The sequence below is a fragment of the Myotis lucifugus genome, unplaced genomic scaffold (genome assembly GCF_000147115.1).
Source record: "Myotis lucifugus unplaced genomic scaffold, Myoluc2.0 scaffold_1834, whole genome shotgun sequence".
NCBI lineage: Eukaryota > Metazoa > Chordata > Mammalia > Chiroptera > Vespertilionidae > Myotis > Myotis lucifugus.
Window position 1 is genome coordinate 19,041 of NW_005872882.1, and position 18,065 is coordinate 37,105.

Sequence of the window (18,065 nt, forward strand, 5' to 3'; positions counted from 1 at the left end):
CTAAGTGACTGGCCAACCGGCCGACTGGCCAGTAGCTATGAAGTGCACTGACCACCAGGGGGCTGATGCTCAATGCAGGAGCAGAAACCTCAGGCATGGAAACATGGAACAGACTGATGATTCTCAGAGGGAAGAGGCGGAGAGAGGAGGGCGGGAAGAGATGAACCAAAGATCTTATATGCAGGCCCGGTGCATGGATTCATGCACTGGTGGGGTCCCTTGGCCTGACCTGCGCCCTCTCGCAATCCGGAACCCCTTAGGGCAGTGGTTCTCAACCTTCTGGCCCTTTCAATACAGTTCCTCATGTTGTGACCCAACCATAAAATTATTTTCGTTGCTACTTCATCGCTGTCATGTTGCTACTGTGATGAATCGTCATGTAAATATCTGACATGCAGGATGGTCTTAGGCGACCCCTGTGAAAGGGTCGTTCGACCGCCAAAGGGGTCACGACCCACAGGTTGAGAACCGCTGCCTTAGGGGGCTGTCGGAGAGCCAGTTTTGACCTGATCCCCACAGGCCAGGCCGAGGGACCCCACCGGTGCACCGGCCTCTAGTTTATCTCTTCTCGTTCCCCCACCCACTATTCTTTCCTTCTGAAAAAGCGCTCTGACTGTAGAATCCAAATAGTTCGAACCCGTGAAATCCCTGCGTGCTGTTCAAATACCCACTCATTCCATAGAATTAAAGTTTACTGACTAGCAAATACCCCTTCACGTGAGGCGACCTGTCAAAACCCCTGAATGCCAAGGTTAAAGCAGGCGGCCCGGCGGGGTTCTCGCTGCTTCGGAAAACGAAAGGAAGTGCGGGATTAAGAGAAACCAACCTCACCTTTGAGTCCCGTCTTCGTATCTTTGTCGCAAGTAACCACTTCCACGCCCCCCGAGGCTGACATGTTCTGGTCCGACGGGAAAGCCCAGAGAAAGAATGAAAAGATGCACAGGTGACCCGGGGCCACAGAGGCCCGGGCGCCTGGTTTGTAGCACATTTTATTTTCAAATGAGCGTGAAAGGTGGCCAGTCACTCTTCGGATTCATGGAGAAGGTCATGCCAGATGTAAAGAGGAAGATGCAAAGGAAAGAAACAAACAAAAAATTGTCCCTGACGATCCTCATGGGCGAGGAGGAAATACACAGAAACGCACATCGGGACTTCCTACCCATGGCTAGTGCCCGGGCCTCTTCCCCTCCCCTCCGTCCCCCACCCCTGAAGTCTGTTATTTCAGCACAAGATAAATGTCTGTGTGCAAAGGAGTGAGATCCATCCTCCCAGGGGAGAAAAACATGCTGGGGGGGTCGCATGATAAGGGGGGACTTACTGTGTTAATAGTGGGAGTGATGGTAGATTTTTAAAAATATCTATGTTTAAACACCATTACAGAGAAGCTCAGTTGTGGTTCTTTTTTTTTTTATATATTTTATTGATTTTTTACAGAGAGGAAGGGAGAAGGATAGAGAGTTAGAAACATCGATGAGAGAGAAACATCGACCAGCTGCCTCCTGCACACCCCCTACTGGGGATGTGCCCGCAACCAAGGTACATGCCCTTGACCGGAATCGAACCTGGGACCCTTCAGTCCGCAGGCCGACGCTCTATCCACTGAGCCACACCGGTTAGGGCTCAGTTGTGGTTCTGTTGCTACTTGCATCCGCGTCACCCACATTCCCTGAGTTCCATGCACGGCCCTACGCTTTATTTTTGGTCAAATGAGATGGGGATGTCCCCGGAGGGCATTCCGAATAATATAGCAACTTAGACTTCGAATCGGTTTGGAAAATTAGGCCCATGGTAATATTATTCTATAAAAAAAACACCCAGAAAGACATAAAGGACTTCTGATTCTGACTTTGGCCGTAGAGCAGAGAACGGTGGCTTTACACGGGAGGGGTTCTGTGGGTTTAAATGCCGGCTCCCCAGCCCTCCACACAAGCAGCAGGCCCGGAAAGGCCAAGCCGGAGTGTCCCCAAACCTGCGGTGTCCCGGCAAAGACAACGTCCGGCCTTCAATTTGGACAAAGTCCCGGCGTCCTTCTGCGACCCCGGTGCCCGGGGGCTATGCACGTGCCACAGGCTCTGCAGGACAGCGAGCCCTGGTCCCTGACAGAGTGGACAACCCGAGAGCCAGACTCCACGCACTATTAGAAGTTGCTCTCGACCTTGGAGAAGGACGGCATCACCCGTAGGCGTTGCCCGCAGAGCCCAGCCCGCCAGGCCTCCACGTTGCCATTCCGGAACGTTCCCCGCTAGGACACTGCCCACGTGGCACCGGCCGGGCCACGGCCCCAGGAAGCCAGGCCGTCTCTCTCTGTGGCTTCCACACCCTTGGGGTCCAAAGAGAGGTCACTGTGAAAGCACATGGAGGGGCTCCTCAGGGGGGGGTGTTAAATAAAGATATTTTCCAGGTGATGCTAGAAGTGTCGGCTTTGGGTGCGAGGGAGTTTGATCCCTGGGGGCGGCCCCGCAGGGCGGCATGGCGGGGCCACACCACCAAAGCAGACGGACACCCGCAGCAAAGCTTTCGTGGGTTCCGTTTCGCTTTTTTGTGCACAAGATCCATTTGCCAGACGTTAGACTAACCCAGGCCTCCGGGAGGTAGAAGCTACGAAACCTCAGAGCCCCGATTTCTACCAACACCCGCCTCCTTCGCTTCTGTGCCAGAGAGTCCGTGTGCGGGCGCCTGACAGCCCTCGACTCCGTCACCTGCTCTGTTCTCTTCAAACTCACATGGTCAGCGTGCTTTCTCTTGCTTTTTTTAAAAAATGGGCCTGTTTCCCCCGGCCGGCGTGGCTCAGGGGTGGAGCATCCACCTATGAGCCAGGAGGTCAGGGTTCGATTCCCGGTCGGGGCACATGCCCGGGTTGCGGGCTCCATCCCCAGCGTGGGGCGTGCAGGAGGCAGCCGGTCCGTGATTCTCTCTCATCATCCATGATGTGTCCGTCTCTCTCTTTCCCTCTCCCTTCCTCTCTGAAATCAATAAAAATGTACTTACAAAGTAAAAATAATTTTAAAATGTGCTGCTTCAAATACGTATTATTTTGTCGTCGTCCCCCCCCCCCATGTCCTCAATGATGCGCTTGCCCTCTCCCTGCATCTCACAGGCCAGACACGTACCCAAAAATTTGTAGGATCAGTGAGGAGCCACAGTATTTCTGACCAAAACTGCCCCAGGTGACGGAGAAGATGGGCAACAGGAGGAAGCCAGGTGGCAGAGACTCCCACACGCTGGCTGGAAACGGATCCGAAAATCTATCTTAGTTACTAAACCAGGAGTGGGGGGTTCAACGAGGCATAAGTATCCAGCACGCTTGGCGATCGCTCAGAATTGTCTACGTGTCATGGTGTGTTGCTCTTTTTTTTTTCTTTTTTTTTTAACCAGTGAGTTTTTCTCTCTTTACATTTTCTTTGTCTTTTTTGGGGGGTATTCAGGAAGTGAAAGCATTTAAGAAAACATTCGAAGTTCTGAGAACACATGTCAGTGAAATATTTAATGTCTGTCATTCGTAAAAGTTACATCATTTACATAGGGTTCATTTGTATATAATAAAAATTTCATCAGCATGAAAAATTTCCTGGAAAGTTAGACGCTAGCGTGTCTCACATCTGCTTTGGATATACAGCTAAATAGCAATCGTTAGAAAATCCTTTCTTCCAACATCCCCCGTTAACAATGTAAAAACAACACAAACCTCATTCCTACATACGTGTTCCCCTCTCCACGTGCTCCCGCTGCGTGTCATGTCATGTAGTTTGAACTCCGCAAAGACTGGGTCTTTGCGGAGTTCAAGAATGAATTTGGATACTTCGATCCGTCTGCCCGTTGCATAGCGAACATGTAGACGTACAGAACGTCTCTAAGTGTCACCCTAACCGTCTAAAAAAGCTGCTGAGATCTGACGTGCCCCTCGATTCTACGTTTGTTTTGTCATTTTGGGTTTCTTTGTGTGTGTGTTTTTCTCTTTCCTTTTTAATACACGTCCATGGATCCATGAAACGTTCAAAACCAGGTAAGCAATGGCATCCTAGACTACCAGCCCGGAACCTCCACCGTCAAACCCAACTCAACTCTGCTCCTAACGTCTCCCAAGTTGGAGATGCGGGCGCCGCCTCCTGGAGACGGCGAGCAACGTTCACCTCCACCCTGTGTGTGTCCCTCGCATACAGTGAACTCTGCTCGCATCGCAGGCAATGTTTATTCGCGAAAGCTACTTATCATACAGGAAACAGCAAAGAGAAGTCTTCATACAGAGGTGCACAGCGGGAGTGGCGGGTGGAGAGGTACATGCAGAGATCTCTGATTCCAGAGGAATAAACAAGAAGACTAGAATTACGGGGGGAGGGGGGAGGTGGTGACGGGGGTGGGGGGTGATTCCCTACTCTCTCCAGTGAGCCTGGGGTGGCTCTGACTTTACAATTGGAAGATGCCATTCACAGGTGGGACCAGGACACGTGAGCAAGCAGGTGAGAGGAAGTGGGGGGACTGCACGGTGCTTGTCAAGTGTGCGGGGTTTGCTTTTCCGAGGATAACTGGCTTCAGAGGTGAGGGGGGCATACGGCTGCCGGTGGCTCTGTTTATACACGGTCTTTGTCGTTTCGTTTTAAGCCACCGCATCACGTGAAGCCCCCGTGTGTGTGTGTGTGTGTGTGTGTGTGTGTGTGTGTGTGTTCGCACACGCGCGTGTGTGTGTTCAGCATCATAAAGAACAGAATTATTTATTGTTCACCATCAGGAAATGACATTTAAGTCTCTCTCTCGCTCTTTTTTTTTTGGCTCAATCGGTTTTTAGAGTGTGTGATTAGCATAACCTAATATTTGTCTTTGTCTTCACTGCTGTGGATTTCCGATCAAACTTTCCCCTTCTTTTAATACTTTAGGGAATTTTCAATCGTCGGGATGTTTGGCTGTAATACCCCAAGATTTGTTCTCCCTGAAAAAAATCATAGTGACAATTTATTAACTACAGAGCAACTCGGCTTTTAGGGGTCAATTTCTATTTAGATTTACAAACATCCATTGGTGCTCAATAGACCTACTATTAAATCTTAATCATATTTAAGGTTTCTTTTCATGCAATCACTTTATCTGTTAGTTATCTCTCTCTCTTTTTTTTTTTAATTCCAAAACTTGGGCGGACTCAAATCTATGGGGCATTACTTGTATCCTAAGAAAATAGATTCAAAGGCAACTCCACGTAGAATGACACTGCAATGGGGTGTACATTTCAAGCGAATCAGAAGTTTGGAGATCTTAAAACTCTTTGTATGTTTGACTATTTTTTTTTTTAAAAAGCGTTTGTATTGCTCTTTTAGTAGCTTTTACATACTGTATAGTATTGGAAACACATTGGTCCGGTTAAGCTTTAAATAAAACTTGTGGGAAATAAAACTCCTTAGATTCAAGATGGTTTATTCACACAAATTTAATAGGATAAATCACAATTGTTTGGTCCAATAAATATTTAGGGGGAATAGTTTCTATACAATGCATTTATCCATAAACAAAGAAAACAGGGACAGTTCTGCTAGACCACTTACTGTACTATAAACACGAAGCTCAATATATAAGATTATTGGATTTATCAACTATATTTGAAAGAGTGCACACCGCCTTCTATGACATGTTCGTCCCTCTAACCGGGTTACACCATAAAAAGAGTTTCAGGAAATAAGACGTAAAACAGTACAAAATTAGTGAGGCGTCATAGGGCTTCCAACAAGTTAACAAACAACACATATCATCCTGATTTTTTTTTTCACAAACTTACTTCTAAGTGAGATCATTAAGGCACGTAGGAGAACTGAGTTATAAATCCGTCTACTTCATAAAGTAGATCTATAGTACCATAGATTGTTCCGTCAGAGAACAACATGTGTAAAAGTATCGCTAAGTTTACCTGTAAAAAGTGTATGAAGAACATCTCAGCCTTATCAAGGTTGTTTGGTCTGGTTAGTGGTAAATGCCCAACATCGAATAGAACTAGGGAAAGTCAAGATTTCCGCCCCATCGGAGATGATACCACGGGTGCTAGGTATATCATGGCGGTCACGCCTTCCTTCTGTTACAGTGTTAACTTATCTCCCATCATCTTTATTCTTTTTTTTTTTTAAAAAATAAGCTACTTTCTGTGCTAATTTTCTAAAGACCCTGAGCAAAAGTTACGATAATGCACTTTAATGTGGGCAGTGAACTGTCAATATGTAACCACACGTCTATACAACAGCCAGGACACCTTGAAAAAAACAAAAATCTATGAAATTGCCACTTCGACCACCAGAGGAGATTTCAGGGGTCCAAGAAGTGGGGAACATGTGCAAAGTTATTCTTAACAATCCACTAAAGCAAGACATATATCTTGACTCCTTTTTTTAAATTTTATTTTATTTATTTATTTTATTTTATTTTTTTAGGAAATCCACATTCTAATTGGTATTTAACTACAACGGAAGCCTACACATGGACATTCACCACTGCCCAGACCATTACGATTTTAGCTTAAATTAAAAGAACAAAAAAACGCTACCGTAAACTAGGAAATATATTCAGATCAGCATCCACGAGGCCTCTGAGTTTTTCTACGTTAATGACTTTGAATCTCTAATGTCAGAAAAGTTTGCTTCTGACAAATAATATCGAGTTGTGCCAAAGTAAAATAAAACAGAACATCAAAGAATTCTCATTGTTGGTATTCGTCTATTAAAAGTTGGTTGGTTTTTTTTTTTAAACATTATTCACGGAGAATGCCAGACACAATACCATGGGACAGCTCAAGCCAATCCATAAAGCTATGAATTAAGTTTATGCTGATTTTTTTTCGACTCCTTAAAAAATTATATTTTGCTTATTTCCACGTTCCCTGCGGGGTTGGGCGGGGGGGGGGGAGGAGGGGATTAATTTGGACAGAATGGTTTTACAACTACCATTTGCAGCTTTTGAAGGTTAGAAAATGTAGGATTTCAAGTCCTATGTGGAGTTTTGTGGGTACGAAGGGAGTTTAAGTATTGTCCAAATGTTGAAAAGCAAGGAGCTAGGGGGAGTTTTGTGAAGCTGTACAACCCTAAGAGTCACATTTCCGAGTCGTTCAGCCTCATAAATCTAATGAATCTCTCCTATTTGAGCTGCTACCGTTCGTGCTTTTGTGTAATCATATTCCTCATCCGTAAGAAAAAGGAGTGACCAAAACATCTTTTTTTTTCCAGTTTAAAAAATTTTTTTAAACGGGACGTCTTCAAAATTCCCTAAGTACACATACAATTGCAAGATTTCCTAAAGCGTTTTCACCGCCTGACACTTTATTAACCTAATCACTTAAGCGGGAATATGAATATTTGCCCATCAAAAGACCACTCTCTCTTTTTTTTTCCCCCTCCGAGATTTCTGGAAATAAGTAACATACAATTTTAAGAGGCACTTGGAGGGTTCAAAAAGTCCCCATGCCGACTGAATGATCTGATTAATTAAAAAAAAAAAAACCCACCAAAAATCCAACTACACTTTGTGGACAAAAAATAAAAATAATAATAAAAAATACACTTTGTCAAGGAGATGGGGCTGTAAACCCATTTGTCACGTGGCTGCCGATGCTACACACCGAGCTGTTTAAATTTCCCAAACATCTTGTGGGTTAGGAGGGGAGGGGGGGAGGTCTTGTAAATAATAAAATAATAATAATTAGGATCAGAATCGAAAGAAGAGGGGGCATTTAAAAAAGGGGGAAAAAAAAAAGAAAACCACTGTTAGAAAAGGCTCGTTAAGGTGGTCTGGGAGGGGCTGGAGGGCTCGCGGCTGTCCATGCTCGAGGGCACGGCGGTCACTACAGTGAGGGGGGCGTCGGCCAGGTCTGGGAGGGCGGCCGGGCCGGGCGGGGTGAGCGCGCCGCTGTCGGGGGGCGGCGCTGGGAGCGACGGGCCCTCGGCTTTATCCACACCCCCATTCTCCTGCCGCAAGAGGTTCCTTCGGAATTTGGCTCGTGCGTTTTGGAACCAAACCTGCAAACCAATCCCAAGGGGTGTCTTTACTGCGGTTTAATTTTAGACTCTTTTTTTTTCCCCCTGTCTCTTTCTCTTTCCTTTCCCCCCCCCTTTTCTTTCTCTCTTTCTTTCTTCCTCCCTTCCTTCCTTCCTTTCATTCATTCTTTCTTTTTTTTTATCCTTACAATTCTGTAAAGTAAATGGTGTTGTCTCTTTTTAAACATTTTTTATTTTAATGTGTTTTTATTGATTTCAGAGAGGAAGGGAGAAGGAGAGGGAGAGAGAGAAACATCCACGATGAGAGAGAATCGTAGATCAGCTGCCTCCTGCATGCCCCACACTGGGGATGGAGCCCAAAACCTAGTCATGTGCCCTGACCGGGAACCGAACCTGTGACCTCTCTGTTCACAGGTCGATGTTCTACCACTGAGCCACACTGGCTGGGCTCCTTTTAAAAAAATATATATATATATTTCTCTTTTTAAAAATAATTGTTTCTGCCCTAACCGGTCTGGCTCAGTGGGTAGAGCGTCAGCCTGAGGACTGGAGGGGTCCCAGGTTAGATTCTGGTCAAGGACATGTACCCCAGTTGCAGGCTCAATCGCCCAGTAGGGGCCGAGCAGGAGGCAGCCAATTGATGGTATTTCTCTCTCATCAATGTTTCTATCTCTCTATCCTCCTCCCTTCCTCTCTCTCTAATAAATAAATAAAAACATATGTTAGCCCGGCCGGCATGGCTCAGTGGTTGAGCGTCGACCTATGAACCAGGAGGTCACAGTTCGATTCCCTATCAGGGCACAGGCCCGGGTTGCGGGCTCGATCCCCAGTGTGGGACGTGCAGGGGGCAGCTGATGAATGATTCCCTCTCATCATGGATGTTTCTCTGTCTCTTCCTCCCCCTTCCTCTCTCTGAAATCAATAAAAGTATTTAACAAACATATTTTTTTAAATATAAAAAATAAAACAATGGTTTCTTTTCCTTGGGAGAGGTGGTCCTTTTTATTTGCTTTTTTTTTCTTTGGCGCTTTTTTAAAATAATAGATTCCTTCCATGAATACTATAGATATTCTATCAACTGCCTGTATCCCCGCCCCCAGGCTTAACAAGGGCCACCTGGGACCTAGGAGCTTAGGTGGAGACGCCCTGGAAACGGAGGCCCGGAGAGAAAGGGCCGAAAGCGCACCAGCCTCCTCGGCCGTTGTCTTTTGAGCAGGAGGAGAGGCGGCCGTGGCCAGAGTCTGACTCACTCCTAGGAAGCGAGCATCATTCCCCCAGAGCTCGGCTGCTCCTGAGACAGACGCACGGGAGGTATTCTCAGCACAGGAAGGAAACCCTCATAGGCCACCGAGCCTCAAACAGCCCCAAACGGGTGGGGTGGGGTGTTTAAATGCCTGTCCTTTACCCCTGAGACATGGAAGGGGGGGCCTAGGGAGCCATCTCAACCCCCTGCCATTTCTTTCATCAGGTGGGGAGCCTCAGCCGGCTGAGGTCAGGATCCAAACCCCAATACTTGGTTTTCTAGAAACGTGGTTCCTTCCCATGAGAAAACACCCGCTCCAATGGGCTGCTGGGACGTGCACCCTACGGTGGCTTTGGGGGAGTTGAAAAAAAAAGGGGGGGGGGTGGACCTAACATGTGAGCGGGCTGCCAAAGTTTGCTGAGAAGCCAGCCAGGCAGGTGCCCCACAAGTCTGTGAGGGAGCCCAGCGTGAAAGCCCCCCTCGACAGCCACAGCTTAGATAAAAATAACAAAAATAAAAAATAAAGCCACAGCTTGTGCAAATAATATCCCTGAGGCCTGCAGACCAGGGAGGCAGCTGTGCTGGCTGGAGGAACCCATTCTCCATCTCTGGAGGCGCAGGGGGACCTGGCTGCATTCTTAAAGATGCTGGTCTCTCTTGGGGGCACCTTCGGGGGAGCCCCCGAGAAAGCTCAGCACCCCCTGTGGGAGCATCACTGAGGTCAGCTCAGGAGACGCGGTGGAGGCAATCCCTGCACCAGCCAGCAGGGGGCAGACCTGGCGCCCTGGCCGGGGGACAGGGGGGTGGGTTTTGGGGGGGTGTGCACGGCGGAGGGGGGCGCCTTCTGTCTTACCTGCAGCACTCGCTTGGTAAGGCCCGTCTTCTGGGCGAGCTGTTTGAGGTCCTTGGCGTCCGGGTTGTGGTTGATGGCGAAGTAGGACTTCATGGTCCGCAGCTGGTGGTGCTTGAAGGAGGTGCGCATGCGCTTGGTCTTCTGCGAGGGCGGGTAGGGCTGCTGGTCGCGGTCCAGGGGGTCGGCCTCGTTCTCGTTGCAACCTGTCGGGGGCACAGGGAACCCACCAGCGCTCAGTGGACGGCCCTCGCGTGGGGAGGAGGAGGGGGCTGGGCTGAGCACGGGATCGATGCAGCAGGAGGTCACGGGTTCGATTCCCCCCTCCCCCTCCATCAGGGCACATGCCCAGGTTTGGGGCTCAGGCCCCACTAGGTAGGGGGGGGTGGGGGGTGCAGGAGGCAGCCCATCCATGGTTCTCTCTCATCATGGGTGTTTCTATCCCTCTCTCTTCTTCTCTGAAATCAATTTAAAAAAATGTTTTAAAAATAAAATGAGCCCTACCTGGTTTGGCTCAGTGGATAGAGCATCAGCCTGCGGACTCAAGGGTCCCAGGTTCGATTCCAGTCAAGGGCATGTACCTTGGTTGCGGACACATCCCCAGTGGGGGGTGTGCAGGAGGCAGCTGATCGATGTTTCTCTCTCATCGCTGTTTCTAGCTCTCTATCCCTCTCCCTTCCTCTCTGTAAAAAAATCAATAAAACATATTTAAAAAAAATAAAAATAGAATAAAATGAAAAAATAAACAGCCGCGGAAAAGGCGGTCTGTCCATCAGGCGGGTCTCCAGGCAACCAGAGCAGGTCAGGTGCCAAAGTCAGCCCAACCGGCCTGCGGAGGTGGCCACAACCGCAGCTTATGTCATAGGAAAACACTCCGGGCCGCTCCTCTGTGCCTCACGGTTGCCAGGACAACGTAAGAGGAAGAGCTGCAAGTGTGGAAGTGAGAGACATCTCCAAAAGAGAGAGAGAAGAGAAAACCACCCCGTCCTAATGTATGTACGTCCCTGGGCACCCAGTCTATAGAGCCCCCGCATCTCCGCTCGGTCTGTACTTGTGAACCGAGACGCACTCCCCAAAGCCAGTGCCTTTGTCACGAGGTCCATGCCGGCCGCTCATTTCAAAGCTCTCAAATCTGAGGGTTTCGGGAGCCACCGGCTAAGTCAGTTCCGATGTTCAGCCTTTTCTTTTTTAAATCCTCCCCCGAGGATATTTTTTCCATTGATTTTTAGAGAGAGAGAGAGAGAGAGAGAGAGAGAGGGAGAGACAGAGAGAAACAGCGATGTGAGAGAAACACATCGATGGGTTGCCTCCTGCACGCGCCCTGACCAGGGCCTGCAGTGGAGGTACGTGCCCTTGACAGGGATCAAACCCGGAACCCTTCGGTCCACAGGCCGATGCTCTAACCACTGAACAAAACCGGCCGGGGACCAATATTTAGCCTTTTCTGAACTTCCTACAACCTTGTCCATCAGGAAGAAGTCAGTGCCCGGAGAAGGGGGAAAGTTACACAATAGAAATGCGTAGATGGCTTATGCGATCACAGGAATATGGCTTCTGAGGGCTTTTTGGCTGTAGCTGGTTAACGTGGAGGCTGTGCCTAGCAGAGCACAGTTTTCCCTTGGAATTGCTTTAATGCATATTCCCGGGAGGCATGAGCCCAGGCTTGTCTGCACTGGGCACAGGCCTGAGCTCCCCACAGCTCACAGCTCACAGCTCACAGCACAGAGAGTCCTCATTTCCAGACCCAGTTCTCGCCCCGTGGCTCTGGCGGGCGTGAGAGGGCGTGAGCTGTGCCCTGGCAGGCCTGGCACAGAGCGGGCGTCGCTCGCTGCTCGCAAAGCCCTCCTGAGGGCGAACCAGCCCAGCCTGCAGGTCATGGTCCCCGGGGCAGAAAGCTGTGCATTGAAAAGGTCATTTCCAAGAACCCACCGGCTCTACAGGGCAAACATGATCACAAAACGAAAACATCTTGCTAGATATTCACGGATTCGGCCAACTTCCCAGCTTAAAGGGCCGTGGCAATTTTTTTCCCCCTGTAAAGCTTATTTCAGATACTTATCCGACGAATATTCCCATCTGATCAGCCTGAACTTTAGTGCATTATGACAGAATACCTGAAAACAATAAAATGACAAGCAATACCACTGAATCTAAAAAAATCAAAATAAACAGGAAATCGAATGAACAAGATAAGCTGGTGAATAAAATGGAATCAGAGGCTTGGAAGAATGGAACAGAGTGAGGAATCTCAGAGGGAAGGGGGGGGAGGGCAGAGGTGAACCAAGGATCTTGCCTATGGACACAGAGAGTGGGGGGGGGGTGAAGCCCTGGGGCGGGTTGGGAACCCAGTGAAGGGGGGCCATGGAGTGAAAAGGGAGGGGAACATCTGTAAGATTATCCACAATAAGGATTTTTAAAATCATAATAATAAATTTAAAAAAAATTAAATCAACCTGATCATGTCACTGGAGGGGGGGTGTGTGTGGAGAAACTTGAATGTTGAAGGAAGCGAGGCATCTCTTAATATTAGCGCTTCCATTCTGTTTGGTAAAATACTACCTGCCTGTGATGCTGTGGTTAGAATTACTTCCTAAAAGACATTTTCAATAAATCCTCTTATGTACGGAAACACAGGAGATAAGCAGTATCCCATCGAGAGATCAGCCACATCACGAAACGCATTTAAACAAGAAATTCTCCCTCGTGTCTCGGGACCAGGCATGAACTCACGTCTCCTTTGTTTATATTTCCATCAGATACAGAAGGAGGAGAGCACCCAGCCCAGGTGTAACGGGGCAGGTGAGTTCATCGACGCCGGAAAGACCAGTTCACCTGAGGCTCCTACGTCAAGCACAAGGCCGGCCGGGGGGCTCAACAGCGTGCAATGCAGACTTTGCATCTTGGCCATCAACACCACTGTCCGGGACGATTCATGCAAAATCAAGTCAACTGGAAATGGAATCTAACTCAGACACGTACACCCCAATGCTGAGTGTGGACTTTTTAAGCTCCGCGAGCAAGGGTGGCATATGCCGGGAGATACGACAACCGAGAAGACACTTGGAATTGTGTCCGATGTCAGCCCAGTGGGGCGACGTCAAGTTCAAATGCCCGGCAGAATGGCACTTTTATATCCTCAAATGGGTGAAACAGCATCTTAGGGGCCACCATAAAACTCTACTTATCTCCAGTTCACTGGGCTGTATTTCACCCCCGGATTATAGAGGGGCCCGCCTCAGTCACCCCGGCTTCTGCCAACGAGACTGCGTTCCTGTCACACGTAACACGTCACGTCTCCTGAACAACACGTCGAACGGAATATTACACTTGGGATGGGAGACTTAACTGGTGTTTAACAAGGCCCTTTGCTCTCTCCCTCTCCCCCAAATCCTATTTCTTAGAAATGAGTTCGATTCCTAACCTATCTCCGTGCTCATTCGCCTTTCAAAGGAAGCTTGTGAACAGAAATGATGGGGAGGTTTGATAAAATCGCTTCCACTTCCCTGACTGCTGAGGTTTTAATCGTCGGAAATTTTCAGGGCGTCCAACGCCAGGATGGCCCTTGTTTTCACAGAACCCAGTTCCGGGTGCAAGGAGATGGTGAGCCCTTTCCTGCATAGATGCGGCTCCCTGGGATGCTCGGCAACCGAGTTCTCACTTGCGTATCTCAGCCTAATAGAGCGATCTAGTTCGCCCGCCCGCAGCCTGGCTCGGCGCCTCCTCCCGCATCACCTGCCGGTAACTGCAAATGCATCCTGTAAACTCGCCCGCGATGGCGTGTGTGTCCCTGGGGTCCCCTTCGGAAGCCGTGGGGCTTCCCTCCCCGCCCCCCGATTTATGAGATGAGATGATCTCTCTTTTAAAACTGTCTTAAACACACACACACCTCTGGGCGCACATCTGGCGCCGCGTTAATGAGAAGATCTGACTCTTTCACGGTGCGGCCGCTCACGGAACGGGCACCCGCGCGCTCTCCTGTTCTGAAGGAACCTTCTCGTCGGAACCGATCCCTGGGAGACCACTAGGGGTCAGTGCCAAGCCGACGGAGCGGCTCCCAGGAGCTTCGGAAATTGGGAAGGGAGATTCTGAGGAGCCGCGAACGCTCCGTCTTTCCATGAATGCTCCAGTATCCAAGTAAGAGTGGCCTGTCCTGGACTATATCTTTTCACACACACCCCGGGGGGAAGGGGGGGTTCATTTCAACCCAGCATTCCAAATACATTTCCCACGTCGCTTCCTAAAATAGCTGCCTCTTTGCACAAGGAGAACCGCAACAGGAATATTCTGGGCGCAAGGCATTGGCACGAACCGATCCCTGCCAAGTCTCGCATCTTCGCTGGGAGTCTTCGCCTCATTAGCAGATTCCAACTCCGCGTTTCGGAAAGGATGCCAACCCCAATGCCCACACGCTATTTGTTTGGTATCAGTGTGACTCTCCCGGAGATGCGCTAGTCACACGGAAGCGGAGATGGCAACACAGGCCCGAGTGAGGCCAACGCCAAGGAGAGCGAGCGCCGGAGGCGGCTCCATCTGACTTAATACCTCGGAGCGCTTTGGATTCGCCGGAGCCTCCCTTTCGCTAGTTTTGTGACAAACTGGCCTTAAACTCACAGGCATTTTTGTAACGAACGGGGGGGGGTGGGGGGGGGATTTTCAGACGGGCATGTTGGACCCCGTTTCTCCAGATTCTTTCCAGCTGATGTGAGAGAAATATGGGCTATGTGCTCGCTCGTCTCTGGGGGGAGGAGGGAGGGTCCGGGAGGGATGGGGCGGGTGAACCGAAGAGGCATCTGGTCCAGTGAGGGGCAAACTCCTGGGGGGGAGAGAGGCCTCAGCATCTCCTTCCTCCTCCTCCTCCTCCATCTCCTCCTCTTCCTCCTCCTCCTCCTCCTCCTCCATCTCCTCCTCTTCCTTCTCCTCCTCCTCCTCCTCCATCGAGGATGCATCACCCTCCTCCACAGCCTGGTGGCGGCACCAGTTTGCAAACGGAGGACCCCAATGGAAGGAACCTTTCATTCTTTTAAAGGAGTAGGTTGGTCTTCGCTGGGTCTCCTCAGCGCAGTAGGAGAAGCAACGTTCTACCGCTCTTAGAGCTCCTCACGTCTTCCTGACATGAAGGAAGATGCTAAGCAAAATCACACTCAGCCAATTCCACTCAATAAACGAGCGAAAACCAGGCTGGCCTCCGTTGAGCGAGAATTGTCCTTCACCCTACAGGGATTCCCGCTGATATCTCTCTCTCTCTCTCTCTCTCTCTCTCTCTCTCTCTCTAATTAGAGCCTTGGTGAGTGGACCCGGATTCCAATGTCACCGTCTATTAATAAAGAACAATTCCTGCCCAGCTGTCTTGCCCAGGAGCCACGCACCCAATGACACCAAGTCATTTGCTGGGCAAAGTGGTCCGGAACCAGAGCCCTCGCCGAGCGCGGCGGGAAGAGCCGGAAGCTGAGACCCTCTACCTACCGGGTTTGGCAAAACCAGGGTCACCCGCCACCCGACATTAACCTGCCTGGTGGGCGCCTTCTTCCTTCGCCCAGTGACCTTGGCGTGAAACCATGGGGACAGCTGCAGCCGCGCTGGGCCCCGATCCCCGCTCTCTCCTGGGGAGCCCGCGCACCCACCGGGTCCAACCCTGGAAACTCCGGGCTCCTCGGAGCAGGACTCGGGTTTCCCACCCGCTCCCTCCTGCTGCCTGACCTTGACAAGCCACGTCCCTGGTGGGTGGGACACTGTGGAGCCAGAAGAAAGACCAGGTGCCCTACCAGTCGCTGGGGGAAGAGAAAACTAGACATCTATGTGCGCTCCGGGGTGCCCGCGCCCCGGCTGATATTCCCGCTCATGGCGACAGAGTGGGGTTGCCACAACGTGGTCCCCAAGGTCCCTTCCAACAGAGCGACTCCCCTAGGCCGAGTCCCCCTTCCCCTGTGAGGTTCCCAGCCTGAGCCGGACCAGGGCCTGGGAAGTCACATCCACAGGGCGGGTCCTTACTCCCCAAAGTTGGCCCAGGGCCACTGGAACCCCTTTCCCCAGTGGCTGGGGCCTCCATCCTATGCAGAGTGAGACTGGGGTCCCCAGGCCTGTCCCCATCCTCACTAGGGGGTGGCAGGGGGTGCAGGCTACCAACAATAGGAAATGGGCGAGTGAGAGAGATGGAGACTGATCCGTGTGTCCCCAACGGCAAGGAAGAGAGGCGCACGGTGGCCTGGCCTGCCTTTTGTTTTCAATTAAAAGAGGAGGTGGGTGGAGGGCCAAGAGCATCCGGGACACGGAGACACCCACCCCCCCACCCCCCAGTGGGCCTCACCCTCAGGCTCTCTCCACCTTCCGGGCTTATCACAAGGCGAACAGCTGGCCAGCCTGGAGCCTGACCTACCTACGGAGGGAGCCGCCAGCTCACCCTCCACCGGCACTTCTCACCAACCTCAGGGATGGCTTTTTCCACACTCTTGCCAACTGCTTTCCTAACCAACTCGGCTGGCAACTGCAGCCTCTGCCCCCACCCAGCCCCCACCCCCCCAGGGCTGACGGGGGGTTGGGCTCTGAAGGTTGTTTTTTTTCTTCTGTATTTAGGGAAACCTTCTCCAGGATCTATAAAGTGGCTTCCACCAGGAATCGCCCGGGGGGCTGTTTGGCTGGCAGTGGGAGCCAGACGCTAATGGGCTCGTTAACTAATGGGCAACCAGAACTTGACTTCGCCTGTTGGGGGAAGCCATTGGAACCCTTGGCGACGAGTGTGTTTTTCTGGCCACAACTTAAATAAAGGGTCCCCTCTCTCCCTCCCTCCCTGTCGCTCTCCCCCTCCTCTCTCTCCTTCTCCATCCCCATCACCCCTCTCCCTCTTCCTCCTTCCATCCCAGGGACAGGGATGAGCAGGGAGAGGGGCTTCTGGGAACCAGATCCAGGACGGGCAGGAGCCCTGTCGGGTCTAGGGATGGAGGGCGGCGGCGGGCACCCACCTGAGCTGTAATTGACGATGTCCACTCCCAGGGCCGGGCTCTTCCGCTTGCGGGGGCCGCCCCTTCTGCACGGTGCCCGTGCCGTTGAAGTAAAGGCAGCGCCAGGCCGCCGCCCTTGGCCGCCAGCTCGGTGTAGCTCAGCGGCGCCGGGAACTCGCCGTGCAGGAGGCTCTCGAAGTGCGCGCGGCAGTAGACCAGGCCGTCCTTCATGCCGAAGTGGTCGCCCGTGGCCAGCGTCTTGCCGCAGGTGGAGCAGGTGAAGCAGCTCAGGTGGTAGACGGCGTCGCGGGCGCGCATGACCATCTCGGAGGCGGAGATGCCCAGGTGGCAGCGGGCACATCGCTGCACGGAGAACCTCCTGGAAGGAGCACAGTGGCGCGCGCGTCAGGGCGCGGGTGGAGGCCGAGGCAGGGCCGGCTCCCACGCGGGGACCCCCCCCCCGGGGGCTGGGTCAGCGGGGCCCGGGCCTGAGATGGGAGAGCTCCATTCCGGGTGGAGAGGACAGGGCCCCCGCCAGGCCATTCATTCCATCTGCTCATTGTCCTGATGTGATAACGGGATAAAGACCCCTTCCGTTCACATCAGCTTTTTTTCTCTGTAACATGGAGATTTTTTAAATATATTTTTATTGATTTCAGACAGGAAGGGAGAGGGGAGAGGGGGAGAGAGAGAGAGAGAGAGAGAGAGGAACATCCATAATGGGAGAGAGCCACTGACCCTCAGCTTCCCTCTCTGTAACTTGGAGATTTTTAAAAACATCTTTATTCATTTCAGAGGGGAAAGGGAGAGGGAGAAAAAGACAGAAACATCCATGAGAGAGAATCACAGACCGGCTGCCTCCTGCGCGCCCTGCACTGGGGATGGAGCCTGCAACCCGGGCCTGCGCCCTGACCTGGGGATTAACCGTGACCTCCTTGGGTTGATGCTCAACCCCTGAGCCAGTTGGGCCAAGATTTTGTGTTTTTTTTAAAGAAAATAAAACAGCAGGCTCTGCACTCGCTGACTCGCCACGAACGGGAAGGCATATGCAATCGCAACGCAAGTGAAAACGGTTC

General features: G+C 51.1%; 1 protein-coding gene across 1 annotated transcript; it reads right to left on the minus strand.

The window, feature by feature from the left end:
* Nucleotides 1–7,730: 7,730 nt before the first annotated feature.
* LOC102437078 (LIM/homeobox protein Lhx9-like) lies at nt 7,731–17,368 on the minus strand (the record flags this gene model as incomplete). Its single annotated transcript, XM_014450211.2, is given in 5 exon segments — nt 7,731–7,982; nt 10,058–10,260; nt 17,011–17,065; nt 17,067–17,102; nt 17,104–17,368. Coding segments are annotated over 5 exon segments (811 nt in total), but the record flags the coding sequence as incomplete, so codon positions are not given.
* Between the last annotated feature and the right edge of the window lie 697 nt (nt 17,369–18,065).